Source organism: Acomys minous (genome assembly GCF_964271855.1).
Source record: "Acomys minous genome assembly, chromosome: 3".
In the NCBI taxonomy this organism is placed as follows: Eukaryota; Metazoa; Chordata; class Mammalia; order Rodentia; family Muridae; genus Acomys; species Acomys minous.
In genome coordinates, this window is record NC_140485.1 from 78,320,291 (window position 1) to 78,347,473 (window position 27,183).

The following is a 27,183-nucleotide window of genomic DNA, read 5'->3' on the forward strand; positions in this document are numbered from 1 at the left end:
GGCTTCGAACTCACAGAGATCCACCTGCCTCTGCCTCCAGAGTGCTGGGGTTAAAGGCGTGCGCCACCACTGCCTGGCAAGAATGATTTCTTAACTAAGAAAATGAATGTGAATCTGAGTGGAGTACTTTAAAAGTTTGAGTATTTCTAGCCAGGTGTGGTGGTGCATGCTTGTAATCTGAGTGTTTGAGAGGCTAAAATGGAAGGATTAGGAGTTCAAGGGCTAGCATGAGTTGCAAGTAGCAAGGTTTTATCTCCGCCCCCCCCCAAAGCAAAAATGTATGTTTATAATCAGCAGACTCAGACACGCTGAACATCCCTGAGCAGATGACCTGATGAACAAGTGGTGGTCTACCATAGACAGAAAGTCACACAACCATGAGAAAAAGGCCATGGATCTGGGTGCGCCAGACAGAGCTGGGTGGAAAAGACGGTACAGGGCAACAAGCAGGGATGATGTAATACAAGGGCATGATCGTGTCCCAGCTGGTGGTGTGGTGGTGACTGAGTGTGTGCATGTGTGAGGAGGATTTCCGGAGGGAAGCAGCAGGCCAGGCACAGTGACTATGCATCTAGACTAGAGAGGCACTGCTGTTTTCACTGAGTGCACATGCATGGAAAGTTTGAATTTCAAAGCCATGCATATATAATTGTATGTATATATGTATGTGTATGCACACCCATATTTACCAAATATACAGACACATACATGTATAAAATTAACTCCATAAAGATTCGTAGAGGCACCTCCCTGCACATCTTCACTATCACTCTCCCAAACAGCAAGATCAGGCTGGGCGTGGTGGTGCATGTCTGTAATTCCAGCACTCAGGGAGGCAGAGACAGGTGGATCACTGTGAGTTTGTGGTCAGCCTGGTCTACAAAGTGAGTCCAGAACAGCCAAGGCTACACAGAGAAACCCTGTCTCAAAAACAAACAAACAGCAGGATCGGGAACCTCGGGCTTTTCTGTTTGTAAGATTTTTGCTCTCTGTATGAGAGAGAGAAGAGGAAAGAAGAGAGGAGAGGGAGGAAGGAGGAGGAGTGAGCGCCTGCAGAAGCCTGCAGAATGTCCAATCCCCTGGAACTGATGTCAGAGGCAGTAAGGAGCTGCCTGTGGCTGCTGGGAACCTAACTGGAATCCTCTGGAAGCAGGAAGCACTCTCACCCTCTCTCCAACCCTCAGGCAGCTAGATCTTGAAGTTATCTCTGAGTAGACACTGAGGCAGCCTGGACGTTCCAGGGCTCAGCCGTGTGGTGGAGTGGTGGCGAGAGTGTGTGGATCCAGGCAGACTTCAAGAACAAACTTGGCCTTGAGGCACAGGAAGGCTCTGAATGCTGAACACATGGAGCCAGAAGAGGACGGAGTCAGGCTTGCTGGAGAAGGCACGGCTGTTCTACTCACCATGGGTTGTAAGTAACAAGTCTCTTTCCTCCCAGGTTTGGTTTTTACTCATGGGAATTGGGGGGCGGGGTGGACCACAGTGCTTCCTGGACAGGGTACCCCAGGAACCAGCCTTTATCTCATCTCATTTAACATTAAAGGAGGCAGGGAGGGTCCCGAGCTCTGCACATGGCCACAGGGCTCCACACCTGTCCATACTGTAATCAAATATATGGAAGTTGAAGAAAAGTCAGACCAGGAACTTAGGGAGAGCAGGCAGTCCTCGGACACCAGCAGATGGCCTTCTGGGAGACACCCTTCCTCAATGTCCCATTAATAATTTAGAAACCTTTTTATCCTTTTTTTTTTTTTAAAGATCAGTTTGCGGAAGCTTGCGCCTTGACTAGCTTTACCTTAACCTTCCAAGCTCAGGGGTCCCAGGCTGCAACTCTGGATCCCTGGGTCCAAGTCAGAGGGATCTGCAGCGACAGAGTCTAGGGCAGCAGTTTTGATGCTGATGCTGCACTTTAGAATTTAAGCCTCCCAGGGAGCTCTGCCTGCCAGTGTATCCCAGGGGCTGGCTCAAGGCCACACACACTAACACTTGATAAACACTTGTTGAATAAATGAGCAGTCCACACAGTCACTTTGGTCAAGCCACTTTCTATGACCGAGCCTCAGTTTCCTCTTCTGGAATAAAGATACAACTGCAAAGGCTTTGTAGGGTCATGTAAGGTGACAATGGATAAAAGTTTTCCAAAGACGGGGCGTGGTAGCACACGCCTTTAATTCCAGCACTCGGGAGGCAGAGGTAGGCAGATCGCTGTGAGTTCGAGGCCAGCCTGGTCTACAGAGTGAGTCTAGGACAGCTAGGACTACACAGAGAAACCCTGTCTCGAAGGGGGGAAAAAGTTTTCCAAAGCAAAACAGGCTAGACAAACATTAAAGATCCAGATCCAATGTGCTGCAAAGAACGCAGAATGAACACACAGGGGACTCTGAAAGTTTCTGGGACAGCACCTGACAAATGGCAACCTACTGAACTTATCACAACTCAAAGCGACAACACATGTCACTCTAGCCCACAGCCTCAGTGACATTTCCCAGGCTGTTTCTGCTCCAGAGAAGCATGAAAACCTCTTTAAACAATCTCTGTGAAGATTTTAGAATGAGGCAGTGGAGGTGGTGCACGCCTTTGATCCCAGCACTCGGGAGGCAGAGGCAGGAGAATCTCTGTGAATTCAAGGTCAGCCTGGTCTATAGAGTGGGTCCAGGTCAGCCAAGGCTGTTACATAGAGAAACCCCCATTTCAAAAAACCAAAAAGATTTTGGTATGAAAAGTGTGGCTGCAGTCATGCCTAGCATACAGCTGGAAGATCTGCCTAATGAGAGTGGCATGTAGACGCTGAGGTGTTTACTGGTGACAAAGGAAGGACTGGAAGGATGGGCTGCATGGTGGTTCATTTGCCTCATGACCAACGTCAACGCCGAGAGGTAGGTGGGGTGGGGGTGATGACAGCAAGAGAGCCGAGAGCCGGGAGATCCTGGCCAGGTCATCACTTTCTGGCTACATACCAGGAATCAGCTGCTTCCTACAGTGGCCATTTGGTAAGTACCAATCTCCCGCCTGCCTCCCTGACCCACGGACCTAGGAATTTGAACCTGGGTTCTAACATCTTGCTCTTTTGTGTTAAGTGCCTTGTGACAAGTCTCTTCCTAACTTCCGAGTGACTGAGTCCTCTGGCTGGGATTTCCAAAGGGTCCACATGTCGCACAGCTCTGAGGGCTTCTAAAGGATGTAAGGGTCCTCAGCGCCCTTGATCCTCTTAACCTTAAAGAGTTTCTATGCCAGCACCTAACCTGACATTATGGATCTTCAGACAAAGCAGCTTTGTGAATTTTTGTTAAACACAGGGTTTCATTCTGGCTGGCCTGGAACTTGCTATGTAGAACAAGCTGGTCTCTCACAAAACTGAGCTCTGTGAAATTTAAATTATCTGTCTACAAGCCTCTTGTTCAAGGGGCTAGAGCTCAGATCCCTTGGCCCCTGACAGCAGAGACTTCCTTTCTAAGCAGCAGGGCTGAACTGTGGGAAGAGCCAAGGCTTGAAGCCTGCCAGCCTTGAGCTGGAGCCACATTTCCCTTATCTGTAAAACAGGATTTGATAAGTCCACCAGCCTCTGGCTCGCTGTACAGATTTCATGAGGCTGCCTATGGAGGCCCTGGCTCAGAGCCCGTCCCAAGCAGGTGTACAAGGAGTACGGTCAGTGTGCCACTTCCTTCTCCGGGCCTTCCTGCTGGGCTCTCCTCAGGGACCACTGCCTCTTTACCTTACGTGCCCTTCCGTGGGCCCCACCCTAACCTCACCCTCTGGTCTTCTCTGGGTGCTGCAGAGCCTCCTCCCTGACATCATTTTTATTCATTCCTTTATTCACCCAGCCTGAACCAACACCCTGAAAGGGTCCTCCAGCTGTGCTACCCCAGGATCCTGCTCTGCGCCTTCCAGGCCTCCCCAGAGCCTCTGCTACTCTACTGATGGTCAGTGCTGTCCACGACTCCCTGTCCCTCTAAGCCTCTCCAGCCAGAGCCCCGAGGCATCAGCGAAGCCAGCAAGCACACTCAGCTCTCCGAGCACACACTTAACTTCCAGCCCCACCCTCTGCCCTGAGCAAGTCATTCTCTAGAATGCCAGCCCCACCCTCTGCCTCTGCCAATTCAGCCCCCTCAAAGGGCTCTTATTCCTCTGGCTCACACCCGCTTCTTCCTTCTCAGACAATGCCTTTCCTCAGCAGCCACTTAATTACAGACTGTCACACAGTCTCTTGTAATTGTAGGCCTTGTCTCTCATCAGACCCGCGTTCCCAGGAGCAGAGGACTATTCTGTCTGCTCTCCTCTCACTGAGCAAGCCAGCCTGGGCTGAGAGGACAGGCCCCTGGTAAGGGAGGGTTTCAACACCCAAGTCAGCTCCCAGCTCATCCCAGTCCATTTACTTGGGCGCGTTTCACTCATCTTCAAACTAGCCCAGCCACGGCAGGACTGGGGGAGGGTGAGCCATGGCTCTGACCTTGGTCTCAGTCAGCCTTGTTCTGGGATCCTAGTCCCTTATTCTCCAAACTTGCTTCCTTACTATGTAACAAGAAACAACCGTCTTTTAGCTCTAGAATTCAGTTTTATTGCCTTTAAAGCAGCCTTGGCTTCCAGAAGTGGACAGGGAGAAAAGCAGGCCAGGCTGAGTGAGGAAAGGCAGCCCCAGCCAGCCCTGGGAAACCTTCGCACTGCACACCTCTCATGGATCTCATTAAACAGCTGCTGACTGGATTTCACTGTTGCTCAGGTGCTCCATTAGCCTCGCCTGGCCTGCCCCAACAGTGCCTGCTGCCAGGAGGGCTCAGCTGGGAAGGGTGGCACGCTGTTACAAATAACCAGGCTTGCCCAAAATAAGGCTGATAGTAGTAACTATCCCTTCTCAAGGGGTCACCCAACTAGGCAGGCATTTCCACCCTACTCTGGCAGGAAGAAAACCAAGGCACAGAAAATCAATAGGCCCGGGGTCAGACAACAGGAGTAAGCAGCCTATCACTAAGTGAGGGCTACTCCCAGTTCGGCTTTTCCCAGCATGCAGCCAACAGGCTTTCGGCTTCAGACTCCTTCACACTCCTGCCCCAGACCTGACAAAGAAGGATCTCTGGGGACAGAGCTCAGGAAACTGAAATCTATACAGATGAACAATCAGAATTGTATACATGAGGAGGCTGAAGCACAGAAGATGAAGTGACCTGCTAAAGTCACACTTTAGGCAAATGTATGAACCTAGAACTGAGCTTACTGTCGGGGCTGGGATTTCAGGAACCAGTGGCACTTGACAGTGTAGACAACCTTGGGGAACAGCAGTCTGTACCACAGAGGCCACAGGAAGGCACAGGTAAAGGCTTAGCCAGGCGGGAGCTTCTCAGCCTGGACCCTACATTCAGAGCCGCCCCTACAGCCTTCTGCCCAGAGCCAGGAGATACTTTCCCAAGTCCACCCAAGCTTCTGGGAGGAAAACCTGCGGGCATGTGGCATCCACATCAGGCAATGGCCCTCAGGGAGTGTCTGGTTGCTGCTCAGGATGAAAAGCCAGGGAAGGTGATGACTCAAGTCCCCGCCCCACCTCAAGCCTTTAAATATGAGATGAGCTCAGAGGCTGGGGAAATGTCAAACAGACCCAAGCGGAACAGGTGGCAGAACAGGCAGTGGAGTGACAGGCTACCAGGCAGAAGCAGCAAAGTCTGAAGTGATGATGCAGGCAAAGGAAATCAGAAGCCCTGCGAATGCCCAGACATTGCCATGGTGCAAGATCCAGAGTGGGGGCCCCATCCCTCTGTCAGGAAGGAGACGGTGGATAACACAGTGCACCTCAAGGCCCTGGAGGGTATCACTCCTATTATTGCTGCTGACAGATCGAGGCACATTTCGTGTTACCTGAACCCCAACCACAAGGGCAAAGGAAGAGGTTGGGGATGGCTTGTTCCCACAAAGAAAAATCTGACCCAGATATTCTAAGGAGGGAAAAGCTCACATTTATTGAGGGCCTACTGTGTACAGGTTTTTATTTTTATATACATATAATCTCATTTAATTGCCGTCGCAATCCTACGGTATAAATGATTATTCAGAGTCCAGATGAGGAAACTACAGGTCAAAGATGGTAACTTGGCCAGGATAGGCAGCACAGGTGTTCAATGATGAGGCTGATTAGAACCAGGTGTGAATGGCTTAAAAACCCACATTATTTCCACTCTATACCACCTGTGTAAGAGGCCGACTGGGTCTGGAATGCTGACTCAGCTCAAATGCTGCCTCCTCCTTTCCATCCCACAGGGCCTCGCCCACCAGAGGCCACAGCTGTCACTAGTGTGCAGCTGGCAGTACAGCTCTCCCTCCTTGCTCTGTGATCGGCATATTCTTAAACGGTAAGGCACAGGGATGCACAGGTGGCCTCAGAGTCTCAAATGTCAGCTACAAAGACCCAAGAGATTGATACATCCAACTCTCCCATCACTCTTCCTAGGGAAAAGTGGAAATCCACCAGGAGACCAACTGCCTGAAGTCTCATGGCAGTTTAGCACCAGAACTGGTAACAAAACCTTGGCATTCTGCCTTGCAACTTTAAAAAAAAAAAATCTATCTATTTATCTATAAACACACACATATATATATATATATATATTCTATCATTTTTTAAAGACCAGTCTTAGGACAAGACTTATTATTCCAATTTTGAGTAGGAAGCTGACACTTAGGGGCCAGTCACAGCCTGCGACGTGAGGACTAAAACTCTGACTCTTCCACTTCTGGGCCAGGTATTACCTCACGAATGCAGGTACTGCATGGGCTGTGCCTACTACAAGGGGCACAGACAGAGACCTATGGGTGTCAGCGACTGTCATTTACATCAAGGGCAGGGAATACCACCAGTAAAGGAGCAACTTCAGGGAGGGCCACCAGACAGGACCCAGGAACTCAAGCCTCCATGGGTCCTTCTGGCTCTTCTTGACCCCACCTTATCTGTAAAACAAGGGGACTACAATACTGGGTCTCATTTCCTGTTCCAAAGTTCTAGAACATCCCAGGGCCCTTGACAGCAGACCCCAGCTCTCACCGGAACCTTCCATCCAAGACCTTTGTGTTACACACAGAGAAAAGCAGCTGTGGCTCACAAACACACACTGGCTGTCAATATCTAGCAGTGTCTAACCTTAAACAACAGGTGGCACTCCGAAAATCTGAGTGTTCCCCAGCACAGGCACCTCCATGGGCACACCCACTTATCTTTACAGACTTCGGAAGGGCAACATGGTACGGGGAAATCCTGGAAAGGTGGCCACACTTCTGTGGGAGTGGATTAAGAGTCCTGGGCCTGGATCACTCTCCCTGCTCTGCCGGCACCAGCTGTGTACCCTCTCAGACAGACAGGGAGGCAAGCAAGCAAGCACTCTCTCTTTCTCTCTCTCGGGCTGTTTAAAGGCAGGCCGACAAGTTTATAAATCATGTCTACAGATGCCCCATTTGATCTTCATGACAACCTTTGGTACCCCGTGCCCCATTATCGCCTATTAACAGGTGGAACTGAGACTTAAGTTCAAGGGTCTCACCCAAAGTCAAACCCTTTGGAGCTGGTGTAACCAAGGTTTCAGAGTCTAGGGCAGCCAAATACAATAATCAAGGGTGGTTGTAGTAAGGTCAATTCCATTCCAATACATCCTGGTCTCAGCAAGACCAAGTTTCAGACCTCTGTGCCCACTCAGGGTAGCCTAGAAAGTTCTGACCACAACCCTATAAGCCCAGCTGTCTAAGAAGCCACACCCCCCCTGCAAGATTTCATTACTCAAGTTGGCAAGAACGCAGCCCCCACCCCCAGCTGGGTCTAAATAAACGCCCAAGTGATATCACATCCTGCTCTAGGCTCCAAAATAGCCCAGGCCTGCCCACAAGCAATCACAAAGTGCCAGGCCATGCAGGGCCAAGCCAGCAGGGATACCCAGCCCAGGGCGTCCTCCACACACTCAAGCAACTAAAGCAGAAGCCTCAGAGCAGGAAGGGCCCCCTTTCCTCCCTCGCCAGACAGCCTGGCCCCACCATCCTTGTCCCCCCTGGTCTAGAGGCCCCACAGCCTCATTGCCCCAGCGCCAGCCCCTGCCCCAGCGCCAACCCCATGGAGCCTCTGCCGCGGCCAGCCTGCGGGAAGACTCCGCCCGGCCCGACCCGGACACCCCACCACTCACATTGCTTCAAGAGCTCCAGACACAAAGCCATGAGGGCCGGATGGGGGTCAGAGACCCAGAGAGCCGGCAGAGACAGAAAAGGGAGCGGGAGAGACAAGGAACAGAAAGAAGGGGCGACAGGGGTCGGGTAGAAAAGCAAGGGAGCAAGATCCCCGGGCAGAGAAGCAGGCTCAGAGGGAGGCCGCCCGCGCCAGAGACAGCAGCGAGACCATCGACACAGATGCGTGGAAGAGGCAGGGAGAGCAAGGCGGGGGGGGGGGGGGGGCCGGGTCCAGAGAAGTGGGGCGCTCAGAGAACAAGGAGAGACAGTGACAGCCACAGTGGACAAATCTAGGAAAGGCAGAGGCTCTGAAGTTAGGGAGCTGGGGAGATATTATTAGGGGGCTCAAGGGGTTCACTAAGGGACTTAAAAGGTTCTGGCAGATATAGGAGGCCCTGGAGAAGAGGGAAAACCCCGGGGAGATACGGACTAGGTGGAGGCAACCCCCAGGAATCAGGGGCACTGGGATCAAGAAGGACCCCCAGAGGATGTGTGGTAAGCTCAAGGGAGCCCTGGGGGAATGGAGTGTGTTCTGAAGGAGAGGCCCCAAAAGATCTAGGGGGGTAGTCCCGAAGAATGGGGGTGCCAGAACCCGTGGCTGTAAGAGAGCAGAGGAGCGCTGAGAGGGGGGACCCGAGATCCCGGAGCGAGGGAGGGGCCGAGAGCGCGAGGGCAGAGACAAAGAGACAGCGAGCTAGGGAGAGACAAAGCGGGCGCAGCGGGGACACGGGCCGGAGGGCCGGCGGCGCCGACAGAAGGACGGAAGCGCGGGTGGACGGACAGACGGGAAGACGGGGCAGGACAGGGCCGGGCGGGGGCGGCGCCCGTCTCCTCGAGGGGCCGCGGCTGCTCCGGGCGGCGCTGGGCGGGCCCCGGGCGTCCGGGCTGAGGAGGTGGCGGCGGCGGCGACGACGTGGGTCGGACAGACGGACGGAGTGACGGACGGACTGGCGGCAGAGGCGGCCAGCGGTGGGCACTCACCCTCCTCCCTCACGCGGCCCGGCCCGAGGCTCCGGTTTTGTACGCCCGAGAGGCGGGGCCTCCGGGTTAAAGCCCCGCGCCGGCCCCACCCCACGCGTCAGCCGCGCGCGCGTCGCCCGGGATTCCGGGGCCGCCAGGGGGCGCGCGGAGCCGGGGCCGCTGCGCAAGCGCGCACGCGTACCGGGCGGCGGCCCACGCCCTGGCCGGCCGGTCTTGAAAGGGAGTGCGCGCCCACGCCGGCTCGCGCATGCCCGAGCTGAGGGGCTCCGCCCTCTCGAGCCGCCCCGCCAAACCGGTTCCAACAGGAACGCAAAGCACGGTCTGTACGGGAGGCGGAGCGGCGGGGCGTCCGCGTGCGCTCACCCTGGTGGCGGGGCTTCGCTGTGGGGAGGGAAACTGAGGCCGAGGAGGGAGTCCACCGTGGGCTCTTCGCCCTGCACGCAATCCTAGCCACTAAGCAGCCTAGCAGTTTTTAGTTGCTCCGCTTCCCCTAAAGGTCCTAAGGATGAGACCTTACACGAGATGATGCTTGACCCTGTAAAATGTGACAACAGACACACCGACCCTGCCCTAGCCCATTCCTGCTTCTTCCCTGAGTGAATCCCCTCCCCTCTCGCAGACTGGCACTCGGCTTACAGGAGGTCCGCCAGGCACAGATCCTTGCTGGGTGGCAAGCTGGTTGCCGGCTTTCAGCGTTTGGACCTGATCGAGGGCTGTGAGGAATGGAGAAGTAACATTGTTTCTAATAGACATCTTTCTCTTGCATTAAGACCTAAGGACGACGAGAGCAGCAAGCTCATTTAGTGTCAGCACTGGGCACTTTAAAAGAAGTAACTGGCTACACATTGCTATTCTGTTTCGTTTGCTTTACTTAGGAAAAGGAAATTCTTGCTGCGGTTTGACACCCCGAGTCAGCCCACCTCCACCCTCCCAATTCAGCAACGCACTCTATCTAACCTTGGGCAAGTCCCCCTTTCTCTTTAAGGTTTGCCAGTGCGGTGTGCCCCCTGGAGAGAAACTGGGTGGAAACAATTTTCATAACAAAGTCTGAACCCAGCTCACTTTCGAAAAGAAAAACTCATGAGCAGCTTCGATTTGGACTTCACCAAGCATGAGACCTTGGTGCTGGGGGAACGTCAGTCAGCACGCTTAGGGCGGTCCTATTTTTTCTGGTCCTGTATTGGGTCCCCTATGGGGAAGCTTCCGTGTACTGACTGGGTCCTTGCATGTCAGGCCTGAGGTGAGGGGCGGCTGGCAGACAGACCTCACTTCCTCTGGGATGAGCCAGGGCTTTTCCTGAGGGAGGGGGACGGCTCCTTCCCAGGTACTGTCCTGTTCCAGCTGTCCAGAAATGGCAGCTGTGTTGGAGGCTGTCTAGATCACCACTTCTCCGAATTGCTTAAAAATCTGACCAGTGATAATCTGTGTACTCAGTACATGGTAGGTAGGCACTCAGGTATCTAAGGACATCTGGGAACGGAAGGAGGAAGCCCGGCTTCTACCCAGCGCCCTCTCAGGAGAGGTGCCTGCTTCAGCGGTAAGAAACTGACTCTTCCACAGAGGGCCTCTTGAATCCTACCACCTCTGACCCTATGGCCCTGACAGGGCCACTGGCCCCTGTCTGACCGGTGTGACAGCCTCTAACTGGCTTGCTCATCAAGCCCTTGGGTTGCTTCCTTCCTAACCCCCACAGGACTAGGGAGAACTCAAGGCTTTGAGAAACATCTCCTTGACCTATTTGCTGAGTGACCTTGACTGTGACACTTCCTCTAGGCTGCAGTAGCTTTCTGAACCACTCCACCCCCACTTCAAGTGTGTGTGTGTGTGTGTGTGTGTGTGTGTGTGTGTGTGTAACTGGGTTAAGTTGGGACTGGGAGGTATGTGTGACTCTGGCCATAGCAGACATCACTAATTGATGGTGGCACACTTAATCTGCTTAACTCAGATTAAATCTCAGTCCTTAGCTCCAGGGATAAGAAATGGCAAACAAATTACAGGGTGTTTGCCCTGACACTCTGGGGGTTGGAAGGGCTGAGCTGACAGGAATCTGCCAGAGATTGGGGATGGACTAGGCTTGGGAGACAAGACCTCTCGGTATTTTTTTCAGCCTCCCTTCCTATGTATGTGTGCAGGGGAAGGAAAAGGGATTGAAGAAACCAGAAAGAGTTCTGAGGGATGGGAGAAGGAACAAAAGGAAAGGGAAAGCAGCCTGTGACTTGGATGGTTACAGATAAGACCAGTCCTCAAAGCCAAGGTCCAGATAACCAGTATGAGGCCCCAGGAGGGACAGATGCCTTTTCAGAGTGACACAGCAGCATTGAAACAAGTACCCTGGGCCTCTGAGCAGGGAGCAGGAATGCTTTCTGAACTGGAACTTGCGCAGTTCAGCCAGGAGCTTCCAGTATGGGCAGGGAATGATCCTAAGCCTATGTACTGTGTGTGTGTGTGTGTGTGTGTGTGTGTGTGTGTTCACACGCATGCACGTATGACCATATTCACATTTAAAGATACAGAGGGTATAATTGTCAGGATCAGGGTGCCACACAGTAGTCCTCCCACCCCCACGCCACTTGCTGAGGTTCCTGTGTGATATCTCAGCTTCTGAATCTGTGATGTGATTCAGAGGGAGTGGGAGAGACGCAGAAGGGGGGTGGGGAGAGCTAAAATTGAGAGGAAGAGAAAGAAGAGGAACAGAGGGCTGAGGGAGAAACAGAAGGCGCAGACTGGGATGGGGGAGCTGAGGGAAGAGATGGGAGGGAGGCCTGTCGCTGTTCCTGCTTCCTCTCAGAGGCATGCGGAGAGGAGAGGCAGGATCGGAGGCAGACGAAAGGGTCAGCTCATGGCCCTCACGGCCACTCCCAGGTGTCCTCTGGCTAGGGAAGAGGCCTGTACAAGTGGCAGCTGAGCTACTGCTGACCCGCCTGCCAGTCACCTGCCAGAGCTATTTCTGGAACGTGGAAACTGGGTCAGAAAGGGGGAGGGAGGGTGGGAATGCTAGCAATAGAGCTGGGAAGCTGCCAGCAGTGAGGAGCGGTGGGCAGGCACACAGCCTGCCTCGGCCACTCTGCTAGGGGCCCACTGCCTCAATATCCACCCTGCACCCGCATCGTCCCACCTGCCTACATCTGGTCTGTGAGCCCCTGTGCTCACAGTGTGGAAACAAACGGCTACATGCCTCTCGGCCAATCAGGCTCAGAACAAATGCAGGGCAGGGTAGTAAAGAGGGGCGCCTTCTGAGCAGTGGCTGCGTGTTGGTGTGTGTCTGTGCAGAGCGAGGTGAGCACAGGCAGAACTGCCACGTATGGTTGTACAGGTTTTACACTGATTAAGGATGCCCTGTATGTGCATGTGGGGTGCTATGCACAATGCAGACATAGTCAGATTATATAATTACTATGACTTTTTTTTTTTTTTTTTTTTTTTTTTTTGCAGATGAAGGTAAAGGACCTTATTCTAATAGAAACGGCATCACGGTGACACTTCAGCAGATGGTGGCAAAGCGTCATAAGCAGGCATGCCCTTTCTTAACTACCACATGGGCCAACTGCAGCTCTGGCCAGAGACCTGGAAGTCTGGTGGCTTTGGTGAGTTTACCTGCTGAGTATGAGAGGAGCAGAGGGCAAACAAGCAGGTGTGAGGCGGTCACTGCGGGAACCCACACTGAAGGCCAATGGGGAAGCTTGGAGGGGCAGTCTCCTAAGGCATGCTTTCCTCTAGGTGTGTGGGTGTGGCTTTGATGGAGACACACACGCATACACTTTGTGTGCAGGGGTGTGTTGAATTAGGTACGCACATGTATGTATGTATATATGTCTGGGAGTATCAGTTATGCATGTCTAAACATCTTTCTTTGTGTGGCCGCATGCACATTTATGCATGCGTGTGCACATACACACGTAGATGGGCATGTCTATGTTTGGTGTCGTTTCCAGTCTTGCTGGAGGTTGGTCTGGTGCTGTGTGTTCTGATGCTAATTACCGGCTCACAAGATCTGGTTGCAGCCCTGAACCTTGCTTCCCTGCTTGGCTGAATAAATACACCTGGGCAAGGCAGAGGGCTGGGCGGAGCGAAGTTCCAGGGCTTTGAGCAGAGAGAATCTTGGGAGAGAGAAGGAGACGGGACAGAGGAGGAAGGAGAAGAACTGCCATGAGACAGGAGAGACGCCCCGTGGGCCCAGAGGAGGAGCTCTGAAGTCCCACGGGAGGGAAATGGGCCAGATGAACAACCCTAGCAGGTGTTTTGGGATTATGGATGGGAGGCAAATCAAATAGACATTATTAGCAGCAGACAGCATGGGCTGGGGGCTGGGAGATAACTGAAGACAGCTTAGGAAGTACTACCTGCCTTGCCCCAGGTGAAAATAGGCTATTCCAAAATACATCAGGTGTCTGTGTCTTTATTGATTATAAAAGCGGGCTAGACAATATCACCATAATAACATAATAAACACTTAGTAGACCATTACCATTCAATTAACAGCAACCCAGTCTGTACCTTATTTTTGAGAAACTCACCAATTTGGCTAGACTGGCTGACCAATGCCTGCCTCCTCAGAGCTAGGATTACAGGCTCTGGTGGTTGGGATGAGAATGGTCCTCATAGGCTCATAGATTTGCATATTTAGTCCCTAGCGGGTTGGCTGTTTGAGGAGGTTTAGAAGCATTAGGAGACGTGGCCCTGTTGGAGGAAGTGTGTCACTGGGGGTGGACTTTGAGGTTTCGAAAGTGCGTGACAGGGCTGGAGAGATGATGGGTCAGTAGTTAAGAGCACCACCTGCTCTTCCAGAGGTCCTGAGTTCAATTCTCAGCAACCACATGGTGGCTCACAGCCATCTATAATGTGATTTGGTGCCCTCTACTGGCCTGCAGGTATATGTGCAGCCAGAGCACTGTATACATAATAAAAGTAAATAAATCTTTAAAACAAAAAGAAAAACAAAGGTGCACGTCAGACCCAGTGTCTGTATGCATGTCCGTGTTGCACCCCGCCCCCCCCCGACGTCCCCACACCTGCTGCCTGAGGATCATGATGTAAACCTCTCAGCTCCTTCTGCAGCACCATGCCTGCCTGCCATGCCGTGCTTCCCACCATGATGATAATGGCTCTGAAACTGTAACAAAGCCCCCAATTAAATGCTTTCCCTTCTAAGAGTTGCCTTGAGCCAGGCGGTGGTGGTGCATGCCTTGAGTCCCAGCATGCCTTGGGAGGCAGAGGCAGGTGGATCTCTGTGAGTTTGAGGCCAGCCTGATCTACAGAGGGAGTTTCAAGATGGCCAGGGCTACACAGAGAAACCCTGTCTCAATCCCTCTCCACACTGCGCCCCCCTTCCTACCCTATCTCCCCCCCCCTCCCCCCCGCCACAAAAGGAGTCACCTTCATCATGGTGTCTCTTCACAACAATGGAACACCAAGACAGGTTTATTACCACACCTGGCTTCCCTCCCCGCAACCCCCACCCCACCATGATACTAGGGATCCAAGCATGGGTCCTGATGTTTGCACCGCTGAGCCATCCTTCCAAACCCATTTCCATACCATATACAGGTCTTGACGCGCTAGTCTTTCTGTATGTCTGCGCACATGTGACTGAGCAGGTATGAGATGTTGCTGCACAATACTTTTGACTATATTCATTTGTTCAAAAGCCCCCAGACAGAATAGCTGGAGCCCCACACCCCGACGGTTAATACCAAATGCTAGCTTGTCCAGGATGTGCAGTGTGCATGTTCATGTGAGCGTCCGTTCTGTGACCGGCTGAATTATCACTTTAATCAAGTGGCTGTTTGCAAATGTGAAACTGAGACACTTGAAATGTGTCACAAATGAGGTTGTCCTCCTATCCTTCAGCCACTTCCGTGGGAAAAACATGGCCTGGCTGGGACGCTGGCTCCTGAACAGCCTTTGGGCCCAGGATACAGCCGGTCTCAAACTCACGGTCCCCAGTGTTTGTTCTGTAGCCACATTGCGATGGTACACAGACCGGTATGTGGCGGCAACCAGGGTATATCACATTGGCCCCGGGACCAAGCGATGAGGAAGCAGTGAGCAAACTCTTAGAGAAGCCTGGGGAAAGATGCCTGGGTTCTGTGTGGGTCAGACCCCCTCACTGAAATTCACCTGACCTGAAGTAAGAAGATACAAGGTCTGGCTTCTTCACATAAGGACTCAGAAGACAGAAGACCTCACAAAAGGAAGAGCCAGGTTGTCAGGGATGCTCAGGGGGACCGAGAGAGCCTAGAGATGGCTGAGTTGGAAAATAAATCCGCCAATTTCAGTCTCCAGCTAGTAGATCATTCTGAAATTAAGACAGAGCCTGGGGGAGAGATCAAAACGAACTCACTGCCTGTTAAAGTCCTACGCAGGCTGGGGCTGTGCCTTAGGTCTTTAATCTAGGCACTGGGGGGGGGGGGAAGAGGCAGGCTGATCTCTGTGAGCCAGGGTCACATAGTGAGATATGAGAGAGAGAGAGAGAGAGAGAGAGAGAGAGAGAGAGAGAGAGAGAGAGAGAGAGAGAGAGAGAAGCACTTGATATTCTTGCAAAGGATGGGGTTTGGCTCACAACTGCCTGAAAGTCCAGTTCCCAGGGATCTGGCACACTCTTTGGCCACTATGGTCACCTGCATTCATGTAGTGCATATACAGAAAAGCAGGCGCACACACATACACATAAATAAAAACTTCTCAGGTGGCCAGAGGAGCTGTCAGAAAGCTCAATGGTTGGTCCCTCAGAAGCCCAGCGTAGGAGTAACCAAGTAAAGGGAGGCCTGACTCGAAGTGGCTGTGGATATGACTGGCACAAAGGGTTACATGAAATTAAACTGAATTAATTAAATTAAATATAGTTGAGCTAGGCCAATCTGCTTCGACTAAAGAAGATGAATGTGCCTGCTGTTCTTATGGAGGAAGCAGGCAGAGGCCCAAAGTGCATTTCTCAGGGTAGGGAAATCTTCAGGAATATTCGCCTATCTCAAGTACGAGTCAGCAAGTCTACAAGTCCCCTCCTCTCCTTCCTGAGCAGAGTGTGAGTAGCAGCTGTCCTGTCCTTATTTTGCTAAGTCAAGTTTTCACTGGGGGGAAGAGGGTGCTGCACTACAGGAAAGGTGACATGGGTTTTTAGATCATAGGATGATGGCTCAAGAGGAGCCACAAACCAGATCTGGCACAAATCATGGATGGCAACGCAGTGGCTCTATGAAACTTTGGGGGATCCTGGGTAGGATAAGTGTTTTCTACATGGGAGAGACACGGCTGCACGTGCGGGATACAGCAGGCTGAACTACTGCCACCGATCCTTCCCCCCTCTCTCCCCCGTGGTGTTCACACTCTTTGCCATAGGGAGACAGTCTCCTCTACAAGAGAGGGCCCTCACCCTCCACTGAGCGCTCAGTTATACACCTTGCTTTAGCTGATGGGATGTTCGCTTATGTCGGGCTCCTACGGTTTGTTAGAACTTGCTCTCTCGCCTTCTGCCTTCCTCGTGAGAAGAACTCATCCTGGCTGGACCACTGATCTCAGGAGGACCTCTGGTCCCAGGAGAAGAATGAGACTGATGAACTTAGGAATGCCCACTGCTGTATTATGTTGGTTGTGCAGCGTTACTGAAGCAAGCGCTAAGCCACAGAGGGGCCCACCTGGACCTGGGTTCTGGGGTGTGCAGCTGTCACGCATCTTTGGTCCATTCACTCATGAGTAATGAGGTTGAAGGAAACTGGCCAGTGAGGGTTTACTTGCAGTGAATTTCTGTGGATGCTGCGTGTCCTTCTAAGCCCATCTCATTAGCACTTGGGAGGCAGAGGCAGGCGGATCTCTGAGTTTGAGGCCAGCCTGGTCTACAGAGCAAGTTTCAGGACAGCCAAGGCCACACAGAGAAACCCTATCTCAGAAAAACAAAAACAAGTCGGGTGTGGTGGCGCACGCCTTTAATCCTAGCACTCGGCATGCAGAGGCAGGTGGATTTCTGTGAGTTCAAGGCCAGCCTGGTCTACAAAGGGAGTCTAGGACAGCCAAGGCTGTTACACAGAGAAACACTGTCTTGAAAAACCAGAAAAACAAACAAAAACAAAACAACCCCTGCCCCCCCCCCCAAAAAAAAACAACTTGTGAGGGCATGAGAATGCGGAGACCGTGATGTGTGCCTGCGACTCCCATGGGGCTGCAGCGGGGTTCGAGGCCAGAGCTCCCTGGATTTGGAAGCCACAGAACAGCGGCCTCCACCTCGGCTTGGAAACTTCTAAAGTGAAGTAGCTGCTCAGCCTACATGACAGCAGGTCTAGAAGCCAGGCACTAGTGGAGCAGTCCCTACTCCACGTTCCACGGCCTCTTTTCAGACACGTAAAATAGTCACGGGGTAGCGCTGCAGTTGCCTTTAGAGGGCTCTGTTCTAGGACACACTGCCCAGCCAAAAGGCGGAGTGATGGAGAAGCCGAGGGGAGAAGGAAGCAGCATTGCCCACGCCAGGAGCTAAGGACCAGGAAGGCCCTTCCCATCAGGACAGAAATCCAGACTGGCTTCAGCTGTTCCGAGACCCAGAACCAGTAGAACCAGAGACAACAGCGAACCAGACCCGAGAAAACATCAACCACCGCGAGCTCCCCCATTCAGGGCTTTCCAGGCACGGCAGGCCCCAGGCGCTGCTGTGTGGGATTCATGGCAGGCTAGTCTCAAGTCCTGAGATTAGACCGGACTCTTAATACGGGACAAGGCTATTCCTTCAGGTATCAAAGGGGCCAGAGTTTAGCGACTACCCCACCTCAGGGGTGGGTTGGGAGGGCTGCAGAGGGCGTGGGAGGTGCAGTGGGGCTAACGTTTCTGCTCCGTTCCCTGAAGAGACCAGTCCCTTTAGTCAGTGCTGGTTACCTGTGTACACGTGGGACTCAGGGAGACTCAGTGACATCAAATGCTAGCTGAGCACTTAAAGGCGCTGGCTGTCTCTTCTAACACAATGCCACACCGTTGCCCTTGACTGTCAGAGCTGTGAGAAGCAGTTATGGCGACGGTGCCTCCCACACCCCAGCAGATGCCGTTTACTTGGGGGTCTGTCCACGGGAAGAGTACTGCAGGGAAGCTTCCTGCACAGTCCAGCACCCTCGGACCCTGTAGGCCTGGAGATGTGGGAGGACGCAAGGCCGCCTTCTCAACGAACACAGACTCCGAGCTGTGTTCTCCCTGCTCTGACTTCCTGCTTTTGCCTGGCCTGCACACACAGGATGGCTCTGGCCTCGGCTCACACAGGGGTCATCTTTAGAGACATCAGAACGGGATGAGGGAAGCAGGGCCCTCACTGACAGTGAGTGTGAGACAAACCGACCCCACTGGGAAGGCCGGGAGCAGATTTAAGCCCTCCACTGTCATCTTCTCGCCTTCCCTGAAGGTCTGTCTACACAGCTAACCCCCGTGGGTGGGTAAGGCCCACCTACTAGCAGGAAGCTGCTCTGAGCAGGAAGCAGCCGTGGACCTCTGGGCTCCCACATTCTCCATCATCTGCCCCTGGGACATTTAGGCTTCAGTTTGCCACTTGGTGGAAAGCTCAGCCTCAAGGCCACCTCTGGTTCTCCACCATCCTTTTTGTAGTAACCTATGGGTCTCTCTCCAGCATATCTCTCTCTCTCTCTCTCTCTCTCTCTCTCTCTCTCTCTCTCTTTCTCTAAACTGCCCACCTGGCCACTTCCGGTGTTCTCCTAGTGGGCAGTACAAAATGGACAACAGACCGCCAACCCTCCTGCATTACGGTACTCACTTGGAAGCGTGCGACTGTTGCTGAGGCTGCCAGTGCTGGGCGGTGGGGAGAGGGACTGCAGGGAGACACTGTCCTCCTCCTGCGAGCAGCCTGCCTGGATGGCTCTCAGGTAGCTGTGGCTGCGGGAGCGGAAGTAGCTGGGCAGTGGCAAGTCAAGTGCCTCAGCCGCTGTGGACTCAGCCTCACTGCAGGCCGACTCACAGGCTGCCTCATACTGGTCGCTCAGATCGGCCTCTCGGACCTGTCCAGACAGAGGCAGGCATCAGAGGCAGGCATCAGAGGCAGGCATCAGAGGCAGGCATCAGAGGCAGGCTTTGCTGGTCTACTCAGCCTCTCTCTCCTCCCTCCCCCTCACTCAGGGCACAGGTGGGCTCTTAAGAAGTAAGCAGCCCCTTTCACCTCTGTGGGCCTTCAGTTTTTCTACCTACAATGAAAAGAAAGCTGCAATGCCACAGGATGTTAACAAGATTAAATCTTGTTGTCTGTACTAATCTACTGAAAGAGTTTAAAATCTGGGCTGGAGAGATGGCTTAGAGGTTAAGAGCATTGGCTGTTCTTCCAAAGGTCCTGAGTTCAATTCCCACCAACCACATGGTGTCTCACAACCATCTATAATGAGACCTGGTGCCCTCTACTGGTTCACATGCAGGCAGAACACTATATAAAATAAATAAATAAATAAATAAATCTTAAAAAAAAAAAAAAAAGACAAAAGACAAGAAAAAAAGAAAGAGTTTAAGGTCACATCTGAATTCATCATGAAAAAAGTCAGTGATCCATTGGTAATTTAGCCTGTCCTGAATGTTGGAACAGGGTTTACTAGGTGCAGTGGATGTTTACCACTGTGTGGCCTAATAAGGTCTGTAAGTCAAAACAAAACACCCAAACCAAAGAAAAAGCAAACCCAAAAGGGCCAATGAGAGGAAGATACTTGTCAAGGGTACCTAGTGAGGATGAACAGAACCAGCACTCCAAATATGTAAGGAAGAGGAGTCCTGTGGGTGCTGTGGTACGGGGAGAGGGTCCGGGGGAGGGCAGAGGAAGAGGGTCCTGTGGGTGCTGTGGTACGGGGAGAGGGTCCGGGGGAGGGCAGAGGCTAGAGAGAAGCCGATACAATAGCCTGGCGGGGGAAGGTGGGTTGGAATGAGGGCAGCGGCAGTGAGGACACCTGATGTCCACCAGGGCAATGTGGAGAGTGGTTGTGGGTATATTTGCCATCTCAAATTACATCCCTAAGCATCCCTCCAGAGGTGGCCACTCAGGATCCTGAATATTAGAGGCTAGAGGGTTGACACAGACGGGCCTCACCACACCTACACTGTCAGAAGATTCTGGTAGGGCTTACTGACTCCCAGGCTATGTTGGTAGCTACAAGCCACGCAGGATAAGCTCGAGTCAGCTGGCCACAGATGGACACTAGGTGGAAGCCCGAGGAGCCCACAGCTAGGGGAGGAGGCACAGCAGACTGAGCATCATGTGGAGGAAAGGTGGATTGGGGCCAGCTCTAACCCAGCAGCAGATGCTCTCCTAAGTACACCTTTCCTTGTCTGCGTGAAATGGAACAGCCTGGGCATTCTTTAGGTCACACAACTGGGAGGCTAGGAGCCGTGTGACTATGCTATTTAGGTTTAAATTAATTAGAACTGCATCAACTGCCAGGCGTGGTGGCACACACTTTTAATCCCAGCACAGGCGGATCATGGTGAGTTCGAGGCCATCCTGGTCTACAAAGCCAGTCTAGGTCAGCCAAAGCTACACAGAAAAACCCTGTCTCAAAAAACAAACAAAAAACCAAAACCAACCAACCAAACAAAAACAAAACAAAAATATTGCATAAAGTTTGCTCCTCATCCTAGCCACATTTCACTGGGTCAGAAGCCACATGGACAAACATTGACCGCCACTGCAGAAGTTCTAGTGGACAATCTGCTATGTTAAAATCAGGCCACATGGCACACCCAAAATACACCTACAGAGGACATTAAAGCATCAGTGTTATCTTTCAAAGCTGCAAACTGAGGTATTTTGAGAGCTTCTGTGACTGCCCAGGGCAGCAAGGTCTTGCTTTGGAACTGCACCATTAACAGAGGAGCTCTGAGAACAGACTGACAAAGTTTCATTGGCTGGCCCACCATTTTCCTCACAATATGAATGTGTGAGAATCACCTGCCTCGGTTTTCCATCTATAAAAACGGGGCTGAGGTCAGTCTTAATTTCAAAGTGTTGTCAAAACTGAGAGCTGGGTGTAGTGGTCCATGTCACCCTTGGATATGGAGGCAGGAGGGTCCGTATGTGAAGGCTAGGTGGGCTGCACAGGAAGATTAAGGCTAGCCTGAGACATGAGAGCCTGCCTCAAAACGACAAAACCAAGATGACATGAAGTAACTAGTCACCTGCTCAGAGTCCAGAGTGACCAGCAAAGAGTCCCTGGTCACATGCACCTGAAAATGCAGGTTGCTGGGTGGAATGAGCAAATGTTTATAAATGTTTGTTCCCAAAATGCGAGCAGGTGTCAAGTAGTTTGTGTGAGTCTCCTTGAGGGCTTCCTGCGTACAGGCGCTGCCATGGGGCTTTGCGTGTTAACATCACATGCTCACCATAGGATGGAGAACTGCCTGGCCTACGGGGTACCCCTCACAGAGTAACGAGCTGTCCTGAACATGGGGAGGGGCACAGCACGTGCAGTGGCTGGAATCAGGAGTCGGCAAGCACTAGCTCTGCCTCGATGTGGTATGTGCCCTGGGAGACATGCCAGCTCCTGATGAAGGTGAAGGCTGAACTCTGAGTACATTTCCTGCACCGTTTTCTGGCCTTGAGCTAGGAGGGGAGGAACCACCTGTAGGGACAAGTGTCTATAGGAAGTATAGTTCAGACAGACACAGCCGTGCTGGGATCACATCTGCCAATCTTTATAAAGCTGAAAAGTTTCCACACTCGTGTCAACACCCCCATGTCCTTAAAGGCCCTGCTAGGGCTCTGGAAAGGGGAAACCCAGGGGATCTGCAACCTGTCAGAGAATGCCTCTTAACCCCCAACCTGTCCAAACAAAAGTCTTCCTGGTCTCATCCAGGATATGGGAGAAAGGGGCAGGGGGAGGTCCTCAAGGAGAAAGTGTATCTCACCACTTAGCTGATACCAAACCAGCTTGGGAGTGTCTGACCAACCACTGTTCTGGAAGTTTTGGCTTCTTTAAAAACTCAAGTTAGCTTATATAAACATGTTTTTGTTTTAATTCCAGGTGTGGGATACGGGGGGTGGGGGGGGTGGGTGCTCCAGTCTGCCCACAGCAGATAACAGCCTTGTGAAAGGATGCGTGATCTTTGGCAACAATAAGCTGTCTTGTGCGGAGGTGTGGTCTTTGCCAGCTGGAAAACATCTTGTGTGGACTCTGAGAGGGTATAAATACCAGAGCCCAGAGAGAAAGAGGAAGGAGGGGCTTCAAGAAGAACGCTTGGAGGAGACAGTTAGAAGAGGAAGAGGAGTCTGTTGCTGCGTTTGCTGTTGCTGGCTAAATATCTTGATGACGGAGGTTGGTGTTGCTCCAAAGAACGTGATGACCCTAAACAGCAGGAAGTAGCCAAAGAGAGCTAATGTTCCTTCTCCCCACTCACCTTCTTTTTCTCCTACCTGGTGTTGGGGTGTTGAAAGGGATTGGGGAGGAGAAGGGAGAAAGAGATTTAAGAAACGAAAATAAAAATAGATTTAAAAAAAGCACGCCTGCAAACCAGGCTCCTTTTGCTGACCCAGGCTCCAGGGGGAGGCAGGAGACATTAGGGGAGATGCTCCATTGCCCGTGGCAACTTCTCGTCCATCCTCGGAACCTAGCTCATGGCTTCCCCGGTGTTAAGAACAATCTAAGGCAGTGAAGTGATGGCACAGGGTGCGAGGGGCTGGGGACACGGATGATGTGCACCTCGACTCCATCCTCACAGGGGCTGCCTTTCTAACAGCAGGCTCTGCTTGGACCCACCCAGGCTGGCTGCCTTGACCACTCAGCTGAAGGCCTAAGACCCAGCCCTGTACTCTGGTTTGGGGTGCAAGAGAACGGCAAATATACTGACCTGTTGATCATGGCCAAACAACTGGGGGATCAGGGAAGCCTGTCCAAAAACCTGCAGGAGAGAGAGAGAGTGTGTGGGTCAGAGGAGGGCCAGGCCTGGGCTGGGCTACTCAGGACTCCCCAATACCCTACCTGGCTTCCTCGGGCACGGGAGGCTGACTTCCAGGGCTGACATTACTGAGAATGCATTCTCTCTACTCTTCCTGGAACCATGGGTGCTTTGCCTACCTCTTTTCACCTGGGCAGACAACCCAGCCAGAAGCATAGGTCAGAGATGGTACCCAGGACCGTCTTCCCTTGGGCTGTATGCAACCTGAGGGTCATCTATGCAGCTTAAGACACTCAGCCTTTTAGAGGTAAAGTTTTAGGGAAGGGGACAGTCAGAGGACCCTGGATTAGAAGAGAACTTGGGCTGGACAAGGTTCCTTGTGTGTGGGTGAAGTCTGTGGGGGCTCCCCCGTTCCCCCACCCCGCCCCCAGCATAGCAGATTCCAGATGCCGTTCTGTATAACTAAGGGCAAAGGTATTCTGGGTACCCGGGGCAGGCAGAGATGGAGAAAGAGTATGTGAGAAGCAGAACTGTAGAGACGGAGGACATACAGAAGACCTAGGGGGAATGAGGGGAGAAAAGGGCAGGCAGGGAGGGAGGGAGAGACAGAAAGAGACAGACAGACAGGCAGACAAGAGGGGCAGACACAGGAAGACAGAGAGGAGAGAGCAGGTGAGATGGTCAAACAAAGCAATGACACGCCTACCAAAACACCTACCCGAGCCTCTGCCTGGCTGGGTACTGGGCTAGGTGACAGGAAGCTACAGGGAACAATACAGTGTGTAAGGAGACCCCTAGTCTCAAGAGGGAGAATGCCATAGGGATCAGTAAACTAATATAACTCCAGGGAGTGACACATTAGGCAGGGTCTGGCAACACTGTGGAGGTCTACCGTATGCAGGGTGACGAGGGAAGGCCTCTCTGAGGATGTAACAGTTCGAGCCAGGCCCAAGATACGGAGGCAGCAGCTGAGCACAGAGCTCGACACGGAGGACACCAATGCATTGAGCCCCTGGACCTCCTCGTCACCCTTACCTGGCTGATACAGCTGGAGTCGTTGAGGCTGTCACTGATGGGGTTGTCATCTTCCTCCCAGCTGGGGCACTTGGAAGGTAGCAGCATGTCCACTGAATCCAAGCGGTCCAGACTCCTGGGAGGGAGAGGGGGAGACAGGGCTCAGCCCATCCATTTTAGCACGGGAAACTGAGGCCAGGAGGAAGAAGACTGACTAAGATTACTCAGTGGCAGAAGGAAAAAGGAAGCCCTGCCCGCCTGGGTCGGGGCTCCACACAGAGGGAGAACTCCCACCTTTGGAAGAACTAACAAAAATCTGTGGCACGGGGTAGTGGCAATGTCCCAGCACTAGGGGAGGCAGAAAGGCAGAGCCCTGTGAATTTGAGTCCAGCCTGGTCTACAAGATGAGTCTCGAACAGCCAAGGCTACACAGAGAAACCCTGACTTTAAAGAAAAAAAAAAAAAAAAAAAGTATGGCAAGCAACCCTTACTGGTCATGTCCGCTGTGGCCTCAAGGTGGCAGCACGTGCTTGCATTTGCCTGTTTTAAACTGGATGTCAGGCAGCCTAGTCCAAGTCTATAAAATGAAAATCTGAGGCCATTCCAGAGACTAGACAGACGTGGGTGGAGGCCCAAAGCTTTGGTATTTACCTAAAAATGCCCAAAGGGCCTCGGGGCCACTGTGATGTCCGGATAAGGGGTTGCAGCTTGCCCAGCAGACCCAGTGTGTCAGTCTTTCCCCTGAACGCCCCCACCCCCAGCGTTACTCTACACAGCACACAGTTTGGGCTCCCGACATGGGGCTTGGAACAGCCTCCAGCTTTCTGCAGAGGGCGCCTGGCAAGTCGCCCCACCTTGTGCTCCCATCTCATGGTCCTCACTTAGGGAATGGGGAGGACACACTAGTGGGCTGGGGGAAGGATTTCAGGATGCGGATGTGTCCCAAGGCAGTCACAGTAGCCAGCAAGGCCAAGGTCAACAGGCTGCAACCATGAAGAGTACCCCGGGGGCAACTTCCCTATGGGAGTGCAAATGGCTCCCGTGGCAGAATTTTACCTGAGCCAGTCACCCCAGGTCTCACCATGGGCAGGGCTTAACTGTAGGTGGGTTGTTAGCAGGCAGGGCCAGGCTAAGCGTGAGGAAACCCTTACAAGGGGGCGTTCACCTAGGCCCGGCTGAGAAACAGGATCCATCTGCCGGGCCCGGTTCTCCCTAGGGTGGCCAAAGGGGAAGAAGGCCATGCTCCCAAGAGATCAGCTTCAAGTTCTGAGGCCTTCCTGAGGGAAACAATGCCAGGCCGGGGCTCCCATTATGTTAAGGTGGTGGCTCTTGTAGGGTTCGCTTACGGACAATACTCCCAAGGGGCACGGGATGTACAAAGGGGCAGGGCTGGGGTTCTAGACCCCTGGAAGGGCTGCGGCTCACCTGCGGGGGTTGCTCTGCTCTCCCAGGGACTGCTGCGTGGCCCTCAGGTAGCTCTGACGCCGCGCTGCAGTCTTGGGTGAAGGCTTGGGGCTACCGCCGCCAGACTCATCACTGTCTTCATCGCCCATGGCCTTGATGTAGCTGCCACTGCGCATGCGCCGGCATGGGATGGGGCCCTCCACGCCGCTGTCCACCTCTCGAGGGGACAGCAGTGCGGTGCTCCACTCTCCACCTCCGCCGGGCACCTGGGGTATCCAGAGATGGGGCTCAGATGGGATGTAGCAGTCAGCTTGGCTTCCAGACCATCTCTCAAGGGAAGGGGTTCTCACAGACCCATTTTCACTTTGGCAACCTGGGCCTCTCTGCTGGCTTTCCTGTCCTTGACCACCCAGTATCAGGAAGGCCTGGACCAGGAGGACTATCTGGCTTCTAGATGCTGGCACAGCTTCAGTCTATTTTAGCTCACATTTTGGGGATTTTGGAAATTTTTCTTAATTTACTTTTATGTTTTATGCACTGCTTTATTTATTTTTATTTATTTATTTATTTGCCTGCATGTATCTGTGTCAGGGTGTCGGATCCCCTGGAACTGGAGTCACAGACAGCTGTGAGCTGCCATGTGGGTGCTGGGAATTGAACCTGGGTCCTCTGGAAAAGCAGCCAGTGCTCTTAACTGCTGAGCCTTCCCTCCACATTTTGGGGACTTCAAGCTAGGTTTCTCCCAGCCAAGCTGCTCTCACTTTTGTGATCACAATGGCCTCACTACAGCTTACTGGGCACTCCTCGTGTCCCATTTCTTCATCACTTATGACACTCCAGGGGATGGAATATGAGCCCATGGTAAGAATGCCAGACCCAAAGGAGGTAAGTCACCCACAGAGAGTGACCCCAAGATCTGAATCGAAGCCTGGCTCTACAAAGGCCACTGGAGGTCCCCGGGTGGGATCGGAGGTGCACATCAACATGAGTGTCAAGTCCCAGAGTCAATTAATGTTCTTTGTTCTAGATGGGGAAACTGAGGAAGAGAGAACAGGGTGCTCGCCTGCTAGCCATATGCTAAACTGGAAAATGGCTCGGTTTCCTGTGAGCCTCAGAACAGGGCTGTGATGGAAGGAAGTGAGGCTCACAGCTTAGAGGCCATCTCTGGTCACCTTATCCTAAGTGGCTTTCAGGGGACTCCACTGCCCTCCTGTGGCCGTCACTGTCGGCGGCTCTGGGGTAGGGCGTGCAGGGCACACTCCATACTCTTGGATCCCTGAACTCACACTGTGGGGCACATCCTCGTGTCTACACACTTCAGAAGCTGGAGCCGCGTCCTCTATCCACATCTCAACATACCCCGAGCAGGCACCTGCCTGGCCTGGTCGCTTGTGTTCCTCAGGAGACACTCCCGGTATATCTCACACCTTCTCACACACCAGTGACCTCATGATATCCCCCACCTCCAGTGTGCAGACAGAGACGATTCACATCACACACTCAAACCGGCAGCCGCTGCACGTGGACACACACATTATGTCTTTTTTTTTTTTTTAAAGATTTGTTTCTTTTATTTATTGAATATGAGTGCTTTATCTGCAGAAGAGGGTATCAGATTACATTATAGATGGTTGTGAGCCACCATGTGGTTGCTGGGAATTCAACTCAGGACCTCTGGAAGAGCAGGCGGCGCTCTTAACCACTGAGCCATCTCTCTCCAGCCCCACACATTATGTCTTAAGAATGCACACG

General features: G+C 52.7%; 1 protein-coding gene and 1 long non-coding RNA gene across 7 annotated transcripts in view; one reads left to right on the forward strand and one right to left on the reverse strand.

Annotated features, from left to right (window-relative positions):
• DLGAP4 (DLG associated protein 4) overlaps positions 1-27,183 on the reverse strand; it is a 154,167-nt gene that overhangs the window by 31,563 nt on the left and 95,421 nt on the right. For 4 of the 6 annotated variants that reach the window (XM_084775669.1, XM_084775668.1, XM_084775667.1 and 1 more), the window contains 4 exons: positions 25,453-25,697; positions 24,049-24,163; positions 22,966-23,016; positions 18,905-19,145 (listed from right to left, as the gene is read on the reverse strand). In XM_084775669.1, coding sequence (XP_084631795.1) covers positions 18,905-19,145; positions 22,966-23,016; positions 24,049-24,163; positions 25,453-25,697 — 652 coding nt within the window. Of the gene's footprint in view, positions 1-8,147; positions 9,163-18,904; positions 19,146-22,965; positions 23,017-24,048; positions 24,164-25,452; positions 25,698-27,183 lie in introns of those variants that run through there. The other 2 variants (XM_084775671.1, XM_084775672.1) reach the window with 1 other exon arrangement.
• LOC311594194 overlaps positions 9,173-27,183 on the forward strand; it is a 522,815-nt gene continuing 504,804 nt past the window's right edge. Inside the window, exons 1-2 of the long non-coding RNA XR_014777989.1 lie at positions 9,173-10,705; positions 12,601-14,073. This is a non-coding gene — a long non-coding RNA (uncharacterized lncRNA). The remainder of the gene's footprint in view (positions 10,706-12,600; positions 14,074-27,183) is intronic.